The sequence below is a fragment of the Lissotriton helveticus genome, chromosome 3_2 (genome assembly GCF_964261635.1).
Source record: "Lissotriton helveticus chromosome 3_2, aLisHel1.1, whole genome shotgun sequence".
In the NCBI taxonomy this organism is placed as follows: domain Eukaryota; kingdom Metazoa; phylum Chordata; class Amphibia; order Caudata; family Salamandridae; genus Lissotriton; species Lissotriton helveticus.
Window position 1 is genome coordinate 296987392 of NC_136062.1, and position 16962 is coordinate 297004353.

The following is a 16962-nucleotide window of genomic DNA, read 5'->3' on the forward strand; positions in this document are numbered from 1 at the left end:
CTGATTTTAGGGGATTGGCACTTATTTTTCCTCAACAGATATTGCACAAGAGCAAGAGAGAGAAAAACACACGAGCAGAAAAGAAGGGAGAGGAGACAGACAGAAAACTGGCACAAATAGAGAAAACAGGGACCAGCAGAAGTGAGATAAAGGTTCAGTGGTAGTGGATTAAAGAGGCCTGAAGTGAATTCTAAACCACGCAGCCTTGGATTTCGGTGCGCCAATTTTCAAAAGCACTGCCAGAGCGGAGATTTGGGCACCGCCACGTATTCTTCTACAAATTAAGCACTGCAGATTGTATCCTGAAAGAGCATATACAAGGGAGAGTTAAGAAAAATGTGGAGCTGACTGGTGAGGATGAGAAAATTCCATGACAGTGCATAACAAAATATTACTGTTTTCCATGCACCAAGTAAATAGCTTCCTGTTGGGGGGGGCCTGCAAAATTGTGAGGTGGGGAAGAAGCGTAGATTCAATGGCGGAATAAGCGATAGGGGCACCTATTACAGACGAGATGTGTTATGTGAGGATCCAGAGAAAAATAGGCCTGGATGCCCATTAGAAAAAATGACTGAATGAAATATTGCTTGTCTGGCGCAGAGAGCTTTCTATAAGAGTGGACCTTGCTTTCGCTCAGAGCGGATTGTCCATATTGTCCAGTAAAACCGCGCCCTCCAGCACTGCTCTGCTGGCCAATCAATCAATCATATAATTTGTAAAGCCCACTACTCACCCGTGAGGGTCTCAAGACACTGGGGTGGGGAATGCTGCTACTGCTCGAAAAGCCAGGTCTTGAGGAGTTTTCTGAAGGTCAGCAGGTCTTGGGTCTGCCGTAAGTGGATGGGGAGGGTGTTCCAGGTCTTGGCAGCGAGGTGGGAGTACGATCTGCCACCTGAGGTCGCTCTTCGGAAGCGGGGGACTGTAGCGAGGGCGAGGTCGGCGTAGCGGAGCTGGCGGGTGGGGGTGTAGAAGCTGAGTCGTCTGTTGAGGTACGTTGGTCCGGTGTGTGGAGTTCCTTGTGTGTGTGGGTGAGGAGCTTGAAGGTCATCCTCTTGTTGACCGGGAGCCAGTGCAGATCTCTCAGGTGGGGTGTGATGTGGCTGCGGCGAGGGATGTCGAGGATCAGGCATGCAGAGGCGTTCTGGATGCGTTGGAGCAGTCTCAGGAGTTTGGCCGAGGCTCCTGCGTAGAGGGCGTTTCCATAGTCCAACCTGCTGCTGACAAGGGCCTGGGTGACTGTTCTTCTAGTTACAGTGGGGATCCACTTGTAGATCCTACGGAGCATACAGAGGGCGTTGAAGTAGGAGGAGGAGACAGGGTTGACCCGTTTAGTCATGGAGAGGGTGGAGTCGAGGATGACCCCTATTTTGCGTGAGTGGTTGGTGGGTTTTGGAGCGGTTCCTAGTGCGGTCGGCCACCAGGAGTCGTCCCAGGTCGAAGGGTTGGATCCGAGGATGATGACCTCCGTCTTGTCCAAGTTCAGCTTCAGTTGGCTGTTCCTCATCCATTCAGCAACGGCCTTCATTCCTTTGTGAAGGTTGGTTTTGGCTGTGTGGGGGTCCTTGGTGAGGGAGAGTATCAGATGGGTGTCATCGGCGTAGGAGAGGATGTTGAGGTCGTGCCGATGGGCAACGTGGGCGAGCGGTGCCATGCAGATGTTAAACAGAGTTGGGTTGAGGGATGAGCCCTGGGGTACGCCGCAGATGATCTTGGTGGCTTCGGAGCGGAAGGGGGGAAGGCGGACGCTCTGTGTTCTTCCGGAGAGGAAAGAGGTGGTCCAGTCCAGGGCCTTCTCTTGGATCCCAGCGTTGTGGAGGTGTGTTCGTAGTGTGTGGTGACAGACCGTGTCGAAGGCGGCTGACAGGTCCAGGAGGATGAGGGCCGCAGTTTCTCCATTGTCCAGCAGGGACTTGATGTCATCGGTGGCGGCGATGAGGGCAGTCTCGGTGCTGTGGTTGCTGCGGAACCCGGACTGGGAAGGGTCCAGGATGTTGTTCTCCTCGAGGTAGCTGGTCAGTTGTTCGTTGACGGTCTTCTCGATGACCTTTGCCGTGAACGGGAGCAGGGAGATGGGCCGGACGTTCTTGAGGTTCTTGGGGTCCGCCTTGGGTTTCTTGAGTAAGGCGTTCATCTCGGCGTGCTTCCAGCTCTCCGGGAAGGTTGCTGTCTCGAATGAGGTGTTGTTGACTTTCCAGAGATGGGGTGCGATGGATGTGCTGGCTTTGTTGTAGATGTGGTGTGGGCATGGATCTGGCGGAGATCCGGAGTGGATGGTGTTCATGATCTTGATGATGTCATCGTCGTTGATGTTGGTCCAGTAGAGCAGGCGGTTGGTGCGGATGGTGGTCGTGGGGGCGGAGGTCTCAGTGGTTGCCGGGACAGTCGTGGCGTTGAAACTGTCATGGATGTCCGTGATCTTGCTGTGGAAGAAGGTGGCCAGCGAGTCGCACAGGTCTTGCGAGAGTGGAACGTCGTTGGTGTTGAAGCTGGGGTTGGAGAGTTCCTTCACGTTGTTGAAGAGCTCTTTGCTGTTGTGCGCGTTGTTGTCTAGGCGGTCTTTGAAGGAGGCCCTTTTGGCGGATCTGATGAGGTGATGGTGTCTGCGGGTGGCATTCTTGTGGGAGGCGTGGCGGTCCGGTGTTCGTTCACGGAGCCAGATCTTCTCCAGCTTTCGGCAGGTTTGCTTGGAGGCCCGGAGGTCTTCAGTGAACCAGCTGGCTTTCTTGTTGGTATGATTGTTGGAGGGTTTCTTGATCGGGGCGAGGGTGTTGGCGCAGTCGTTGATCCACTGTCTGAGGTTGCGGGCGGCGGTGTTGGGGTCGGTATAGTCGGCGGGTGGGCTCTGGGCGAGGGTGGTGGTTAGCTGGTCTTCGGTGACTTTGCTCCAGCAGCTGTGAGGCATCTGTTGGGTGCGGTGGTGCGTGGTGGGTTTCTTGAAGGTGAAGTGGATGCAGCGGTGGTCGGTCCAATGGAGTTCGGTGGTATGGTTGAAGGAGACGTGGCGGCATGCGGAGAAGATGGGGTCAAGCGTGTGACCGGCGGAGTGGGTGGGTGTTGTGACGAGTTGTCTGAGTCAGAGGTTGGCTAGGTTGTCGATCAGGGTGGTGGAGTTGGTGTCATCATTGTTCTCGAGGTGGAAGTTCAGGTCCCCAAGTAGGATGTAGTCCATGGAGGCGAGGGCGTGTGTGCTGACGAAGTCGGCGATGGAGTCGCTGAACTGTGGTCGGGGTCGGGGCGGTCTGTAGATGAGGGTTCCCCTGAGGGTTGTGTTGGGGTCGGTGTGGAACTGGAAGTGCAGGTGTTCGGCGGTGCTGAGGGTGTCTTCAGTGGTGGTCGAGACTCTGAGAGTGTTCCTGTGGACGATGGCGATTCCTCCTCCCGCTCTGTTGGTGCGGTTCTTGCGGGTGATCTTGTAGCCTTCCGGAATGGCTATGGTTATGTCGGTTCCCGAGGCGGGGTTCAGCCAGGTCTCTGTCAGGAAGGCGACGCCATTAGTGCCCAAAGATGATGTCTATGGCAATTAACCAAGACTTTTCTGCCAACGTTGTGTTATCCATTAAATTGAATTCTTGGTACACGACCTTTAGGATATCCAATGAAGCCTTCACATCATTTGAAATGTAATCTTTTATCATGTTCTTCTCTCCCAAGAGATGCTTGTGTTAACCAACTTCACGTTTCTGTACCTGGTGGACACGGCGTCTTAAGGTCCCTGGCTGCACTGACCCTGATCATCTCAGTTTCAGTACAAACCAAAGCGCTGGACGAGAGATTAACAAATTGAGGCATTTGTGCACACAAAAAAATGGATTTGGTTCACTGTTTTTCCATTTTGTACAGTTTATGGGATGTTTACCTCTTCAATTTGTGGGTGATCAACCTTCCAAAGCCTTTTTCACTTCAAATCCCCCCCCCTAATTGTAGAATGCTTCTCACCGTCATACATCCCAGTAGCTGGAAATGTAGTAGCTGGCCAGTTCTTCCTCAAGACCACCTCTGGATCTCCTCTCCTGTCACTATTTGGTCTGTCATGACTTTGGAATACCGTGGGGTGAATGTTCTATAAGCAGGGCTGCTAATAGAGCATGTGACTAGTAGCACGGGTAGGATCATGGAGTCTTTGTGTATGATGCTCCTGTGTTAGGATAATACATGCGAGGTGCTAGCGGCCAGTCGGACCTGCACCGAGGATGGGAGGGAGTTCCTAGCAGCCTTGCAGCAGTTATTTGCACTTTGGAAAAGTAACCCGGTGAAAAAGGATTCTCACAACACCTTCCCTTTGAACCGGTTTCCTCTGACTTTTCACCATGAATATGAGTCAACATGATGCAAACAGACCAATGGAAGCCATTCTTGGTGAAAAATGGCTGCAGCTTTGGTTTTCTCCTGCCTTCATCGTTCACTGCTGCACCCAGTGAGGTCTTCCCTCCTGTTCGACGGTGATAATCCTACCAGAACTCCTCTTCTAAGTTGCTGCCCTTTATCTTAATATAAATTCTTCTCAGTGGTGTTGGCCCCTCCAGTTCCCGTCCCTCCTGCCCTTGATTGCTAGCCCATGAATTCAGAATTAGTGTTTGCTTATTCCCCTTCTTTTCCATCGTATCCAAACCTACCCAATTTGCCTGCCTCTTTCTTTGTTAATTATTTTCTCTTACAGCTTTTGTGTGTTCTCCTTATTTGGACTCTGAATTTCTTTCTACCCTGTAGAGACAGAAAACAACTACTGTAGACCCATTATTAACCAAAATTCAATAGAGAAGGGAGGCGACAAGGGACTTAGTTACTGCTTCTGAGTGATTTAAAGGACAGAATGTAGCCTAATTGTGCTAAAACCTGGTCACTGATGCTTTTATGACTTGCATTCCAAGAGAATCTCTACTTTTTCAAAGATCAAGGTGCCATCAAGTCTAGATTATAAATCTACCCCTTATGTGATCCATTATCCAGGTCAGAGAGGAGAGTAGTCAGTGGCGGCCGATGCCCTTTGAAAGTGGCGAGCCGTGTAAAAGGAAAATATATATATAACACGAACAGTAAATACCTTATAAATAGAATGTGCAATAGGAATTCTATTATGAAGCCCAGCATAGCTGCAAAATGGAATTCATAATGTTTAGATGATTGGGCAAGGTCTATTTAAAGACCATTTACCGTCTCTTAAAAGCATGGAGTACAGCAATAAATAAACAAACTTTCTTACTTTTATTGCAGTACCCCCAAAGCGTAGCTCTGCCTGGCTGAGAAAATAAGCCTGAAGCTTCCCAGCCAATCTAAGCATTGCTCTCATGCTTTCTATAATACTAAACAGCATAAGAGCTGTGCCAGGATTGGCTGGGTCAGGCAAGCACAACGCTCCATCGGAAACCGATGAGGCTTTGTCTCGTTTATTCCAGCTCCTCCTAACATCTGTTCTGGAAGCCTGAACTGAGCAGGTGAGGCTGGCCGTGGTGAAAACACTGCCCAGTCTGACATGCGCAGTCAATTTCCATACCCTCAGCTGGTCCTGGTTGTCCCTCTTGCAGTAGCCCCGCCCCGCCTAGTGGAAAAACAGTGGCGGACCGGGTAAGTTAAAGTTTTAGTTTAAAGAGGAGTTTCTCTGCATGTGTGGGCTGCCAGTAGGGGGTCATCGGCCCCACGCTCCTGTACAGGAACAGCGCCTGAGAGTATTAGAGCCAAGTGGAAATGTATCATTCTTGAATGGTCCTCAGGTTGAAAGCCAACCACTGAAAGCCTTCCCGTACCCCTGATCTAGAAAATAACTGAATTTTCCCTGCACAAAAGGCAACTGCATGTCGTCGGCTCGGATTAAGACACCAAATTTGGATGCAAAATATGCACAAGTGCCCTCAAAGTGCAAATAAATGTGGCGAAGAATCTCCTTTCAACGCAAATCAAATACAATGGTGTAAATAAAAGGCTCCCTGTGCATGAGCAGACTGCTCCGAAATATACTTAAAAATAAAAACATGAAGGCAAAACATGAGAGGGAGACAAGAGAATCTTTGCCAGAGAAATCATTTTTACTCGAGTTTTTAAATGTGTGAGACCATATGCCACTGAGCCGAAGAAAAAAGAATAAAAAATACAAATATTTGTAAAACTGATCAGACTATGGCATTCCTGTCCTCTGCAGGGAAGATATGTATGCAGTAAATTTTAATGCAAACAACTATCTTTTAACTGTCACTTTAGAAGCTTTTCAATAAACGCGACGTCTCTTTCAGGAAAGGCGCTGCCAAGAATGCTCTTAAGAAGCGGCACTGATTGACTTGCACTCCTGGCGCTGCGGCAACAAAGGCGAGAGTGTACATCTGGCGCTCTTGCGGCACACATCACAAACAGGCCCTGAAAAGCAGCCGGTGCTCTGAAAGGTTGGTACTTACTCCAAAAAGCCGGGCTTGTGCTTGTGCTCCACGTGAGGCCCAAACTGGATCTGGGCCTGGATTCCGCCAAACTCACAGGCCTTATCGAAGGAGACGGGATGGGAGCCATTCAGAATGTCATCGCGAGCCTGAAAAATAAGAGCTCATTTTATCCAGAAATTATAGGTCTATAGTGAACAAAAAATCAACAAATGAATTTCCACTCCACAAATGTCGCTTGTGTTGGCCTGCCTGTTTGTTCTGTGAACGCTAAACAGAATGATACTTGTTCAGAGAATCCCCTCTAAGCATCTGACAAACTGCAACTGGGCAAGAGACCTATTGCAAGAGGTCAGTGGTTACCAGGCTCAAATTCCTTCATCCTATCCACATCATAACTACACTTTGGTCCCAGTATTGTGATGCCTTTCTACTGCATCAATGTCTTCAGGGATCCTCTCTGCAGTGAACAGCGTGCACCCTCCGAAACCCAGGCGGTGAAATCCAAGATCAATGATCGTTAGAAGATCATACGATACACAGTCTGGGATCCAAGTGTGCAATACAGTATGTGACAATAGCATATACAAATATGTAGAATACAAACAAACAACACAAAAATATAAATTGCAAAAATGAAAGTCACAGAAAATATCTCCTAAAAATATTTCCACCTGCACCTAATCCCGCCATCTAGCACCTGCCCCCCAAATATCCCAGCAGAATTGACACTTAACAAGGTATATAACATGTGGCATGTGATCTTGGCCTGATTTAACAATTAAACGTTTTTATAGAAAGTTACGATTTGACTAATCTTTATTTTTGTAGTCTACCTTTACAGTCTATAGATCTGTTGTCCATGTGCCTCATGTACTATTATTGCATTTGCAAAATGTGGTTGGTAATTGTGCACCAACTTTTTGCAAATGGAATAGTATTTTGTGAACCGACCTTTGTACTAATAGCTTGGTTCACAAAATACAGAATCGGAGAGGTTGCTGAAAGTGTTGTCTAATTAATATTCATTAGGCAAGTCACAATTTGCGACCCCCTGTGATTAGATGCAATCAAAGGGATGGTGGCCTGCAAGGGACAGTAGATCTCTATCCCTATGACAGCCAGTTTTCCTTAAAGGATCAAGTGCTGGTTATGGAAAACTTCAGGGGCAGCAGTCCCCTGGATCAGTGCCTTCCCCCTCTGAAGCTGCCAACATGAATCCGGAAGCGGAAGGGAGGCAGGAGTCAATAACTTCAACCGCAATTTCGGTCATAAATCGTTGATCCAGGGGTTTCCTAAATGACGATAGGAGGGGGGGTGCCCCTTTCATGCCCCTTCCCAATTGGGATTTGGAACCAATCACCAAAGTCCTTTTACAAGTCGGAAATAATTTTCTGACTCAAAGGACTTTTGTTCATTAACAAAACCACTTTGCAATGCAAATCCTGTGAATTGCAAAGTTTGCAATCACAAAAGAGCTTTGTACATTAGGCCCCATACTCTTTAACTAAGTTACTGATTGTGCCTCGGAGGCTAGTAATTTATGTTGTTTCTTTTCCTCTTCTCGCGGTACAGTACTGAAGTATTCAATATTCTCTTTTCAGTGTTCAAGGATTCATGGCGCCTACAGACTACCGTTCGGCCAAATGAACGGCCAACGACCGTCGCAAGCACTACCTTTGTAGTGCTACGCACGTCCGTTGGCCCACGCACGCAGCCCCACCTACTAGGCTAATTGCCGCCGCGGTGAAGCGATTAATAATCAATTGTAAAAAACTCAAGCCTAAATTTTCATATGAAACATGTCAATTTGCAAACAGCAAGAGGCCATTCTAAACCACAAGGCCGAGGGACTGAAAATGCCTTCGCATGTTAGGAAAGTCTTAAGATACAGAGAATGGGAATAATGCATTATGCAAGAAAGAAGGCCTGGTGTAGCAATTATCTAAATCATTATTTACCAGTGAATGAAATGGATTACCATCGACTTAGTCCATTCATCCCATAAAAGTAGACAATGGGCAGGACCTTTTTGAACAATCCATTTCCTAGAGTGTACGAGGTTGAAATGTTGGTTTTAGATTGGTAATTTCAATTTCTTATATTAAGGATATCCCACACTAACAAGTCTTAAGTTCCTCTCTACACCCAACATTGGTGTACTTCTTTTTATGGGGTGAAACCCCTGCAGCTCATCCGTTCTTCCAAAGCTCAGTGGACTTCATTATTTAAACGCTTCACGTGTACCATATTCACACAAGTCACTTTGGATCACTCTTACTGTACCTGAACGTAAAGTAAATTCAATTGGACAGGATCTCTTGAATCCACGTTTTGGTCAGAGTAAAAGAACTTCCGCCGGAGTAGGAGAGTTTCATTTTCATCCACACCTTGTTCTCTGAAGGTTCGACTGTGATCGAGCCAGTTCACTGGGGGAAAATATATCAGTATGTTAGGTACAGGCAACAACATAATCCCAGCCCATTTTTAAAATTATTAAGCATGCAGAAGGCAATCGAATTTTCGCCAGCTTTGTTGGTGGGAACTTGGATAGCTAAGAAACTCAATTTCTATCACTGTGACCAAATTCTGTTACCAGAGTACATTTTTCAACCAGGCGTGTGTTAATTCGGAGTTCAAGCTTTAAAAGTTAAGAAGAACTTAGTATGGCAGAATTTTACTAGGGCCCTGAAACATTTCTGACAGTGCTTCATTCCTGTCCAAAACTTTCTCCGGTGAGCCGATCCGAACATGGAGAGTATCTAATTAAACAACTAGTTGCAACAAATTCCACGCAGTTCAAGCAAGAAAGTAACATACCACCTGGAAGACAAGTGTTCCCATAAGCATCAGAACTTAAGATAAGGATGTAGATCACTCACATTGAAATGAGTCGTCAAAGATGAAAATAGCGATGAATAGTAAACAATGAGTATGTCATTTATTAAATCATTATTTACTTATCTTACCGCTGTGGAAACATATGGAAAGGGCGGAGGCTGCCTCAGTGGTCTCCTACTTAAAGCAATTCTCATCTACCCAAAGTAGTCCTGATACTAACCAGCTTGCATTTACTAGTGTGTTTTCTTACAGTGAGAATTAGATTTGGTTAAAAGTGTATTTTGTAATGAAGTTATAAAGAGCAGCACCCTTTGTAATACTATACAACGTTCAGAACCTTCCTGGTATGGCTAGATAGCATGTGAAAACTAACTGAAAACGGGTTTACAAAATCCACACAAGAAAAAGAAAATCAGACTGGCAAAATGTACACAATACATATATATCCATTAAAATGTTTGATGTACAGCCATCATGCACGTGAGACCAAATGCTACGACTACAGTACGCATAGTAAAGTAACACACTTAACACAAAATGAGAAGAGTTTAGCTGACTTAGGAACTTAAAAACCAGTTTACGTTTTTATTGGACGGTATTATTTGCGTGGAGTTTATATCTAGCAGCCTATATGTTTGACCTTACACTGTTCAATCTATGTTTTACATGGAACCATGATTAAATCATAAGGATTCCTTTAAGGCCCTGTGCCCACGTTGCAGAGGGGAAGCAGCAGCAGAACAATGCACAATGGCGAGTAAGTATCCACCTCTTGGCAGAGTCGAAGAGGTAAGAGGAAACGGATTCATTGTACTTTCTGCTTGACCAAACATGCAACAAAAGACGGATATTCGGCAGCATGCATGAGAAGAATCTTAGCTGATGTTGGCAGTAAAGAAAAGCATGACCGCACATACGATTTAGTATGATTTAACCATTTATAAATGTTGTCTTATGTTGTATTTCAAGAGCAACTGGAAATTTACAGGCAACTTATATACTTAACCTCAGAGAGTGCAGTAGGTTCACCGTGGTCTGGAGGTGGGAGAAGACTGCCTGCGGCGAGTCTGCCTTTAACAGCCTGTCATCAAGGTAGGGGAAGACTGAAACCTCTGATATCCTCAAGTGTTTTGCAATCACTGACATCACCTTGTGGAAAACCAGAGGGGCGCTGGTAAGGCTAAAAGGAAGCACAGCAAACTGATAATTCTCCTGGCCACCCCTGAACCCTAGATAACGCCTGTGGGGAGGCAGGACAAGAATGTGGAAGTAGGCGTCCTGCAACTCCAGGGCTACCATCCACTCTCCAGGGTCGAGGGCAGACAGAAACTGGGCCAATGAAAGTATCTTCAACTTTTTATTCAGGGAGAAGTTGAGACAGCGCAGGTCTATAATAGGGCGGAGTCTCACTCCTTTTTGGGCACAAGAAAGTATTGGAAATAGCAACCACAACCTACTTCTGGTGCCGGCTCCCTCTAGATAGCTCCTTTGGCCGAAAGATGCAACACTTCCTGACAGAGCAAGGAAAGATGGTCCTCTGTCTATGAAAAGGTGAAATGGGTGGTGGGGTTTGCAGAAAGTGGATGGAGTAACCCACTTGTCTGATGTTATGGACTGACAGTGGGATAGGAGATAGCGGATCCTGCAACTGAGTTGGTGTGGTGGTATGAAGGCAAGCAAAAAGGGTTTGGATGGTGCTACTAATGGGGAAATTGGGACACGGCTGGTGGTCTCACGTGATCTGTTGGAATGGTGTCCGAGGCCATGAAAAGGCTGCTAAGCCTGTTAGTTGTGGTGACTGGGTAGGAAAGGAATTGGTTGGTAATCCCTAAGTTAGCCACGGAAGGAGAGAAAGGCAGACTGAGGTTTTGCAGGGGCCATGGATAGGCCCAAAGACCTTACCATAGCCAGGCTGTCTTTAAAGCAGTACAGCACTAAGTCTGCCTTTTTGCCAAAAAGGCAAGAGCCATCAAAGGGCATGTCCAGGAAAGAAGTATGACATCTCCTGGATAGCCAGTAGTTCTCAATCAGGTGAGGTGTCTAAGGGCTTCATTAAATGGGAGTAAAGGTTTAAAGGGGGCATCTCCTGGCTGAAGCGCCTCCGTCAAGACATTTGCCTTGACTGCCACTGTGGGCAGCTGGAGGTCCAGGACTACAGTCGCCCTCCGCACAACCACTACAAAAGAGGCTCCCTCCTCCCTAGCCAGTGTGGAAGGAGAGACCAAGCCAGTGTCTGGTGAGGTGTCCAAACAACTGGCCTCCGCTAGTTCCTCATACCAGATGACAATTGGTATGAGGAACTAGCGGAGGTCATTTGTCCTCTGGTTCATCAAAGAGATTACAGTGTCAAAAATGGTACCCAGACCCCTCCCAATCGTCGCACTGGCTCCGACACAGATGGCATGGTACCAGCCGGCGCCGGAGTCTGATTAGAAGAAGTAGGTCCAGCTCTGTATCAGAGTCAGCGATGACAATGGGGTCTGCGCCTTCAGACTCGATGGCACTGTGGCAGGCTCCGCGGTAGGTTATGACCTCGCCGGCAAAGCCGCTCCATATTCAGATCCATGGGGCTTGAATAGTGCGGAGGGGGAACCAGCTAGAGGGAATCCAGTGGAGGCCCTTACGGACCCCAGAGCCTGAAGGTGCTCCAGAGCGGGGGAGGGTCACCCATATATGAGGTCCATAAACTCATAAAACTCATAGTTCGGTGGGGGTTGCTCTGGCTCTGGGAAACTCCGGTATGCACAGAGCAGACCCAGGCACAGGCTCTGTGGAGGGAGGCCTTGAACGGTGTTGTCTTTCTGATGCCTTGTCAGAGGTCTTGGACCAGCGAGGTGAAGTCGCAGAGTGCTTCAATTTCTTCATTTGTGGGACTTACCGGACGACTATGACAGGGACAACGATTGTTGGGAGCAGCTCTGTGAGCAGTCTCTGGACCTTTGACATGACCGGGATCTCGAATGGCGCGGGGTCATCGGGAGCAAGATTCTTCAAAGAGCGTTCTCATATCACCTTTCGATTCACAGCACAGTAGTCCTCGCAAGTCTCTGAGACAAGGTCCCAATCCAAGCTTCACAAGCAAACCACGAGTGGGTCTGTCACAGTCATCTGTCTGTGACAGGCACCACAGAGTTTGAACCCCATTGGTTTTTAAGGGGGCATCCCTAGTACACCAAGACAAAAAAATTACTGGCAAAACGTTAAAAAAAAGTCAGTCAGAAATTGGCTGGGTTAGCTCGCTCTGGATATGCGCTGACAGGCAGAAAGAAGGGAATTGATGTCAGCATGCTGTGGGAGCACCTATATAGGCACCGCGCATTACGCTTCTGGTGTGAACGATGCAGACGCGAAGCCAAACAACGCCACCTACAAACGCTCAGGTGTACTGCTCAAGAGTTTATGGATTCAGTCCGACGCATTGAGTAAATTCTAAGGGACGGAATCCATGAAGTGTAAAGTCTGTCCAACATCTGGGTCTTCTCTGTGCGTTTTCTGTTATTGCATCCATACATAGTCATTCATGCATAATACAACAGAAGTAAGCTGAAGACAAGCAAAACCTATTGGAGTTGCCCTGCTTGTTAGCAGTATCAAATAAATGACAACATTGATTATGCTGTGAATAATTACTATTGGAAATGTTCCAACAAGAATGTAGATTAAACATTACTAAGGAGTGCGGAAGGGGTAGGGGTCTTCAGAGTGTCTCAAACACTGCCTTTCTTCTTTTCTCACCGTTTTCCTCAGCAGTCTCTCAATCTGTTAAGACAATGTAGGCCTTTTTTCACACTTCATTCCGAAAATCTCTCTCTGCATATCTCGTAATCCCTTTTCTCTTCAGCACAGCCTTTTTACTCTTTCTTTCTGCATCTACCTCCTTTCATCAGCTCCACATAACCACCCAACACACAAGCAACTCGCCTTTCTGGCTGTCAATACTTTGACAGTTATGTGGCTCCTTCACACACCTGCTCATAGAATCACAGTTACTGACACACTAGTGTGCATGGCTTGCTGCGCTCTGCAACAAGGTCATGGACTGGATGTGCATGTAGTCTGTACACCCATATGATCCAATTGTTGGCACAGAGAAATTCGTATTGCCCTCGGCCTCAGCTCCAGAGCTCTCAATCATGCCTGTAATGGACTGCCCACCCTGAACTCACTCAAGAACCAGTTCAAAGTATACACTGTTCAAGAGATGCATGGTGCATGGAAAAACCTGGAGAAACATCTGGAAAAAGCAAACTCTCTTAGGGAATGCAAGATTATAGAAAACGTGTGAAAATAAACAGGGACCGCATCACTGACATGGATTACCTTGAGGGTTTTTACAGTCATTGCTGAGAAATCGATTTGTGTTTCTGCCTGTTACATTAAGGATATGGGGCATAGAAGTGGCTGCATTGCCCAATCACAGTAACCTTCCATACGCCAGGCCCCACCGCCCCACATTGACCAACGACTTAACAATACACTACTCACAAATGACTCCACTTAGAAGGCAGTCCAGGAGGCCATCCTACACTTTCTCCACATCGACCACCCCCATTTCCCTGGTTTGGGAATCATTGAAAGACGTGATAAGGGGACAATTGCTAACCATCTCATAGAAATTCAAAAAGGCTGAACAGGATGAAGGGGCATATACAGAAACCTATGTGAGAGCTTTAGAGGATACCCATAAACAAAGAGGTGCCCCCAGGGTACGTAGGTAACTAATGATTACTGGAATGGACCTTAAAAGTGCTAGATTAGGATAAAGCTGAATGCGCCCTTCAGTGAACCAAACAAAAATACTACATGGGAGGCAATAAGGCTGGGTGCCACTCACACAAAAATTCAGAGCCCAATATATAAGGGCTGGGATCTCTGACATTCAAAGGGGAGAGGAGTAGGTCTAAAGGTTAGGGCGGTCGACCTCGAATCTTGGGAACCGGGTTCGAGTATCAGCAATGACGCTGAACATCCTGTGATTCTGGGCAAATCACTTCATCTCCCCGTGCCTAACAAAAATGAATGTGAACTCATGTAACGCAACTGGTGCTACGTAAGGCACTATGAAACCCGTTACCGGGTCAAGTTTGCGCTATATAAAAACTTTGTTTAAAAAAAAAAATGGCCTTTGAGCACACTACAATACCGTAATCACCCAGCCCTTCGAATGCTATTACGCCACCCCGTACCCAGCAGAAGAGTCTTAATCCAGAGGATCCACAGGTTTCTCTCCTCAACACCTGTCACCCGACTGCCCAAGAGAGAAACACCTTCCCTAGAGAACGATATCCGAGCGGAGGAGGTGCTTGCTGCAATATCCAGGCTACAATGGGATAAAATCCTGGGAAACCAGCAACTTTACCCCTGTCTTATACAAATTATTTGGGTCCTAACTAGCTGCTCTCCTCGCCTGCTTATATAACTTAAGTTTGGCGAGACTGGCACATTCCACACCACAATGAGGGAAGCCGTGATTACTGTAATACCTAAGCCCGGGAAAGAACCCATGCTATGCTCCGCGTATCTACCTATCTCCCTGCTAATTATTGATGCCAAGCTCTTTACTGGCATTCTAGCAGCCCACCTAAATCCATGCATGCTGGAGTTGGTCGATCCCGATTAAGCTGCCTTTATCCCAGAACGAGCGACAACACCAAACTCCACCTCTTCTTCATTGATAAAAACACCCACTCATGCAACCCAGCACTGTTCCAGCCTTTTGATGCCAAGAAGGCATTTGACCAAGTGCACTGGACATTCCTCCGACAAGTTACAGTATGGCCGGGATTAGAGAAACAGTTCCTGATATGGGTTTGAGTAGCTACTCCAACCGCAATGCCCAAGTGAGAGTTAACGGTCTCAACTCCAAACCATTTGCACAAAATAGGGGCATCCGACAGTGCAACCCCCATTCCCTCTCTCCTTCTCGTTGTACATGGTGCCATTTGCAGAGAGGATAAGGGTGAATACAATGATCAAGGGCATTACTTTCAGTAAACAAACACACAAAACACCATCTATGGCGACGTCGTCATGATCTCCCTGACCCAAATCCAAACCTCACTCCCGATCATTGAGAGGTCTCTGGCTTCAAATTGAATATTCAGAAAACCCAAGCTCTCAACTTAACTATACCATAGAACAACAGGGCCCAGCTGGATGCCACTTCCCTCAAACTTGGCCAAGTAATCTGGTATTACACTACTCCCCACCCTGTCTGTGGGAGACAGTGGAAGAAAACTAAGCAGACCTCAATGTCACAATTTCACAAAGACCAACGTGGTTGGAAATGCATAGGGACAATTACAGCAATGAAAATGACGCTACTACTTAAGATGAGTAGACTCCCCCATAAACCCACCCCTACACTAACTAAGCAAATTCCTACATATGATAGAGTCCAATGCATGGGACAACAACAGACCTCACAAGGCCAGGAAACAAGATTGGCTATCTATAGCTGATGGATACCCAAGCATTCCTCACCTCACTTGTTCATATATAGAGGCTCAACTTGGATATGTGGTTGAATGGAACAGACCACTCACAGAAAAACACTGGTGCTTCATCAACTAATCCATAGCGGGGGTTCGCCTTTGAAAAATCTCTTGACTCCCCAAAAAGCGCCACCCTTGATGGGTTTACAGATCACCAATTGCACATGCGACAACGGCAGCCTTATGGTAGCAAAGGGGTTTTCTGCTCCATCTTCCTTCTTACACCCATCATAAGAAATCCAGTATTACCCCCTGCTCATTCCAGCCCAGAGTTTTATGTATGGCAAATGGCCAATTGCAAGAATATTGGCGACTTCTTCGACCATATAAGGGTACTAAACTTCCCATAACTACAGTTCAATTAAGGCCTCCCTGATAACGAGTACTGGCACTATACAGCAATCAAGCATTGGGTCACCCAACCTACAACCCGTCCACATGCCTGTTAGCCACTGACAAAATTTGAAACATTGCTGTTCACTAAGTCAGTCAAAAAGAGCTTACTCTCCAATATATATGTATAATTTCTTGAATATACCCACAGAATCCATTAAATCTACAGCCCAAAACAATGGGAAACCGAGTTGGAACGCACCTATACAGGCAAGGAATGGTCTGATATTCTTTATAAAACGTGCACCTCCTCCTTTAGCGCCTAGGAAAGAATCCCTTGGAAAACCACCCACTACTGGTAATACACCTCAGCCAGACTGGCAAAATGGAGCCCAACAGTAGGGACACCTGCTGGCAGAACAGTGGCCAGCTACGCACACTTACATATTTGCTCTGGAGCTGCCCCAAACTTCAGAGATATTGGGAGAAAGTAATCAAAGAGATCAAAAAATGTCTGCAAAGGATATTTCCCACTTCACTAGCTACATATCGCCAGGAATCCCAAACCAGCTGACCTATCCACTCTGCTCTGACAGCGGTAAAGTAATAACATTGGTTCTTTGCGCTGGCAGACAGGTAATCACATATCAATTGGGCAAGGACACAACAACTATCCACACGGACTGGCAACAGAAATGACTGGGCACTGTCATCATGTTAAGCTCACGGCCTCCCTAGAACACGCGTTACCACACTTTGACAGAATGTGGGGACCATGCATTTGATTCATGGAGCAAGACTTCCCAGAACTTACCTGTTCCTATACCTCTGGGTGCTCAGACCAGCTGGAGGTGAGGATCAACCAAATCACTGAACAGACCCTAACTGCACCTGCCAGAACGACCTTTTGGTTTGTCTCTGAGACTCCAAAT

The 16962-nt window shown here is 46.9% G+C and overlaps 1 protein-coding gene across 2 annotated transcripts in view; it reads right to left on the reverse strand.

Annotated features, from left to right (window-relative positions):
- The window catches only part of TLN2 (talin 2), a 1508116-nt gene that overhangs the window by 586341 nt on the left and 904813 nt on the right, over positions 1 to 16962 (reverse strand). For both annotated transcript variants that reach the window (XM_078684194.1, XM_078684193.1), the window contains exons 10-11: positions 8649 to 8791; positions 6384 to 6511 (exon numbers count right to left, since the gene is read on the reverse strand). In XM_078684194.1, coding sequence (XP_078540320.1) covers positions 6384 to 6511; positions 8649 to 8791 — 271 coding nt within the window. The remainder of the gene's footprint in view (positions 1 to 6383; positions 6512 to 8648; positions 8792 to 16962) is intronic.